The 4,077-nt window shown below is 35.4% G+C and overlaps 1 protein-coding gene across 1 annotated transcript; it reads left to right on the forward strand.

Moving 5' to 3' along the window:
• The first annotated feature begins 1,668 nt into the window (after positions 1–1,668).
• Positions 1,669–2,837, forward strand: LOC131647420 (BAG family molecular chaperone regulator 2-like). Its single transcript, XM_058917309.1, has 2 exons — positions 1,669–2,116; positions 2,307–2,837. Exons 1-2 carry the CDS (start codon positions 1,867–1,869, stop codon positions 2,531–2,533), a joined length of 477 nt encoding a protein of 158 aa, XP_058773292.1. The 5' UTR covers positions 1,669–1,866; the 3' UTR covers positions 2,534–2,837.
• Positions 2,838–4,077: the final 1,240 nt, after the last annotated feature.

Raw genomic sequence — 4,077 nt, forward strand, 5'->3', positions numbered from 1 at the left:
GATCCTGTTAGAGGACATCAACGTATGTAGAGAGGGGTGAATAGATCACCAATATAAAATGCATGCACCAATTAAAATTCTAGTTTTGAAAGTTTTTTAAAAAAAAGTGCGAGCGGAAAATATCCATATAGATCGAACAAGTCGTCTATACGAACCACACTATTGGAACTCGGATATGCGCAAGTCGTATAGAATTAAAACAATAATAAGAACAATCAACACAAGTCTATCTCAATTAAGCGTTTAACACAAATCACAATGGTTATCTATTTCCAATGAGATTATTGATAAAACGAAAACTAGCAATTTGTTGAACACTTGGTATGCAATCTAATTTTTAGAATTTTTCTTTTAAGTTGCATTGATATAAAAACCAATTATAATCAAAGTCATTATAAGCTAATCAACACACTATTTTAAACAAACCAATTGCAGAAAAAGTCTTACGAGTCGATCGATGAAACAATGTTAGTCCAAACAAATTGTGTAATGAAAACAAAAACTAGCATTTTATCGAACACTTGAGGTGCGATAAATTTTTCATTCAAGCTTTGTTAATATGCAAAAGCACTTACAACCAAAGTGATTGTAAGATAATCAACAAAGTAATTTTCAACTTTAATAATCAAAGAAAATATCTGTACGAATTGATCTATCAAACAACACATTCAACAAATTGCATATAGAATTTAAATGAGAGTAAGGGAGAAAGAGATAGTGAGCGACATGAGGATTTGGTAAGGCAGTTCCCCACGTCGTCCTCGAGTTTGGGTACGTCAGTCGTCAGTTTCAAATGAAATTGAGAAGTTATTTCTTACTTTGCAAAAAATAACTACAAGAGAAGTGTTCCAATAACAACCTTAACAAACCCTAACCGTTTGTTGTTGATTCAACCCCTTCTATTCTTTTGATCTTCAACAAGACCTAGACACAATAGATCCAATAGATTCATCGTCTAATGCTACTCCTTTGCAAGATCCTCAATCTTCAAAGTTTTCACTCGATTGAATCCAATTGCGAACTATTGAACACAAGAACTTCCAATTTGATTCTCCGTTCTCGCGCTACTCCCTTGCGAGATACCAAAACTCCAAAGCTTTCACTTGGCTGCACTCCTTTGATTCACCGTTCTTGCGCTACTCATTTGCGAGTTACCAAAACTCCAAAGCTTTCACTTGGCGGCAATCCTTTGATTTACCGTTCTCGCGTTACTCCTCTGTGAGTTACCAAAACTCCAAGGCTTTCACTTGGCCGCAATCCTTTATTGAAAGTCTTGCACTAAAACCCTCAAATATGCCAAAGATCTTGGAGGATAAACACGTTGTTTTTCCGGATGAAATCCCCTGCAAATCTCAACCCAATGTTCTCGACTATACGAACGTTATAGTAGATAGTTAATATTACATTAAAAATTAGTAATAAAATTCAATTTTGAAAAAATTAATTTAGTAAATAGATAGTCATTAGTCAATAAACAAGGATCAAATACTAAAAATTAGAAGAAAGCCGACCATAAACCTGTTGATTCCTATTGATTTTTTTTTAATAAACGTTGATTCCTATTAATGTTTGTTCCACTAATCAAGCAATTTATTTAAACCTAAGCACCAACTCCCCATGTGCTATAGCCCTTCCCAAGATCAACAGAAAAGACAAATGCCCATATCTTCTTCCATTGGTTATGTTTGTTCCCACAACTCTCCTTTTTTTGTAACACTAGGTCGGCTTCTATTATATTCATGTCTTTCACTTTATAATTTTTTATGTTTTCAAGTATTATATAAGTCCCTAACCACATAAACTTCTCTTACTACTTCTTCCAATTTCAACTCTTCCAAAAAGAAAAGAAAAAAAAAAAAGAAGAAGATGATGAAGTTGAAATCAAAGAGGTTTTGTAGAAGCCTATCAAAGCTAGGAAACATTGGAAATAAAGTAGTAGCACCATCTCCAATTGAAGTTGAAAAGGAGTGTAGTGAAATCAAATGGGAACTTAGACCTGGTGGCATGCTTGTGCAAAAAAGAGAGAGCAATAAAAGTGATGAAGAGATGATCACAATTAGAGTTTCAACAATGTCTAAGTGGCATGATATTTCCATTGAAGCCACTTCAACTTTTGGTAAGTCTAATGAAACCCTACCCTACCTTACTCTTCATTTGCTATGACTTTTGTTTTTGTTACAAGAAACATTGAATAACTTTATCTATTGGTACTTATAAACCAATGATGTCTTATTTTTGTGCATTATTATAATAGAACTATAAACATAACACTAAATATATGGTTAAATTTTTTGAATAAATTTTAGGAGATTTGAAGTTGGCTTTGTCATTGGTAACAAGTTTGGAGCCAAGAGAACAAAGGCTTATCTACAAAGGTAAAGAGAGGGATGACAATGAATTTCTTCACATGATTGGTGTTAGGGACAAAGATAAGGTTCTTCTTCTTGAAGATCCAGCTATTAAGGAAATGAAGCTATTTGGTTTGGCAAGAGGAGAGTCTATAAACAATCCTTGTTGCACAATTAGTGTGTAACATGTATCAAATGTGTGATGGTTCTGACTGTAGCGAATTCAAATTGAAAATATATTGAAATTAATTTCTAAAACTCATAATTAATTAGTACTAACAAGAAAAAGAAAAAAGTGAAGTTAACTTTAATGTAATGGAATGTAATGATTGGTCCTTCTTCACTTTTTTGTGTTAATTTCTTAGTATAGAGGAACATAATAATGTACTCATCTTGTTGTTGGACCTTTGTTTGATTTGAAAATGTATAAGCAGATGTAATGCCATGTTATGTGTTCCAATCTATATTAATTGTCTTGTTGCTTCCTTTTGTCTTGTCCTAATTTTTTATTGTTATGTTTTTTAATCTTCATTGTTTTGTTGTTGATAAATGGTATTTTTATATAATTCCATGCGTGCAAACCGACGCTTAAAAGCTTAGTTACGAATTTATGGTGGAAGCTTTGTCAATTTTGGGCCCATATCTCTTAAAATCGGACAGATTTGTTTTCTAGTGCTATAAAAGAGTTCATTTCAAAGACAATTTCTTTATTTACTCTTTGGGATGAGAACCCCCGTTGGAAACCCCATAATATTTCTGATTTCGGAGATGTATCAGAATTCAGAGATTCATTTTTGAAAATATTTATTTTTGGGTGTTTTTGGAAATATATCTCCGAAAACACACATTTTCATATTTTCCATTATTTCGGAGATGAATCTCCGAAATTTGCTCTGAGTTTTTTTTTTCTTTTCAAAACAATGATAAATCTCATATTTACATTAATTGACAAAATTGAATAGAATAAACACCGGTACTGAGTATGCTTAATACGTAAATATGAATAAAATACCAATATTATAAATACAAAAATTGTTGGACGAGTAAGTGCTCAATGTCAAAATAATACAACCCGAATACAAAAAGTCAAGAATAAGACATAAATAGGCAACCGGTACTGAGTATGCATAACGCTAACTCTCTGGGACTTCCTCTGCCTCCTATACGCCGTCGCACCGGCCGCGTCACTAACCATCCTCTCCACAATGGAAACTGTCTCTAGACCGCTCTGTGCAATGACACCTCTGTCCAATGCATCTTGCCCCAAGCATCTGTATCCGCTGGCATACCGGCAGTTGATCAGTGACATGGTCATCCTCGGCCTGCTGGTTCTCCAAGATCTCCTCACGTGCTGGTCTAGGTGGATCTCTGAGAGCGTTGGATGTCATCAAAGGATGTGAGACCCGATAGAACCATGTCACATACCCCTTTACACAGTGGCACTCCTGGGTGGCCACCATACGCCAATACTCCTCAGGCACCAAATGATGGGCTCAATCCTCAAATATAGCAGTGAGGCCCACTCGGGTAGCGGTGTCAGGAGCAGCCTCAAACGGAGACCTCGGTATCATCTGTACACATCCAAACTGCCTCATACACCGCTCAGACAAATACCTGACCATGGTGTTGGTCCCACATGTCACCCATCCAAAATATAATACGACGCGGTCGAATGGGACAACATCAGGGTAATCAGTGAAGGGCGTCCAACAGATATCATCGTGCACGG

Source organism: Vicia villosa, linkage group LG2, assembly GCF_029867415.1.
Source record: "Vicia villosa cultivar HV-30 ecotype Madison, WI linkage group LG2, Vvil1.0, whole genome shotgun sequence".
Taxonomy (NCBI): Eukaryota; Viridiplantae; Streptophyta; class Magnoliopsida; order Fabales; family Fabaceae; genus Vicia; species Vicia villosa.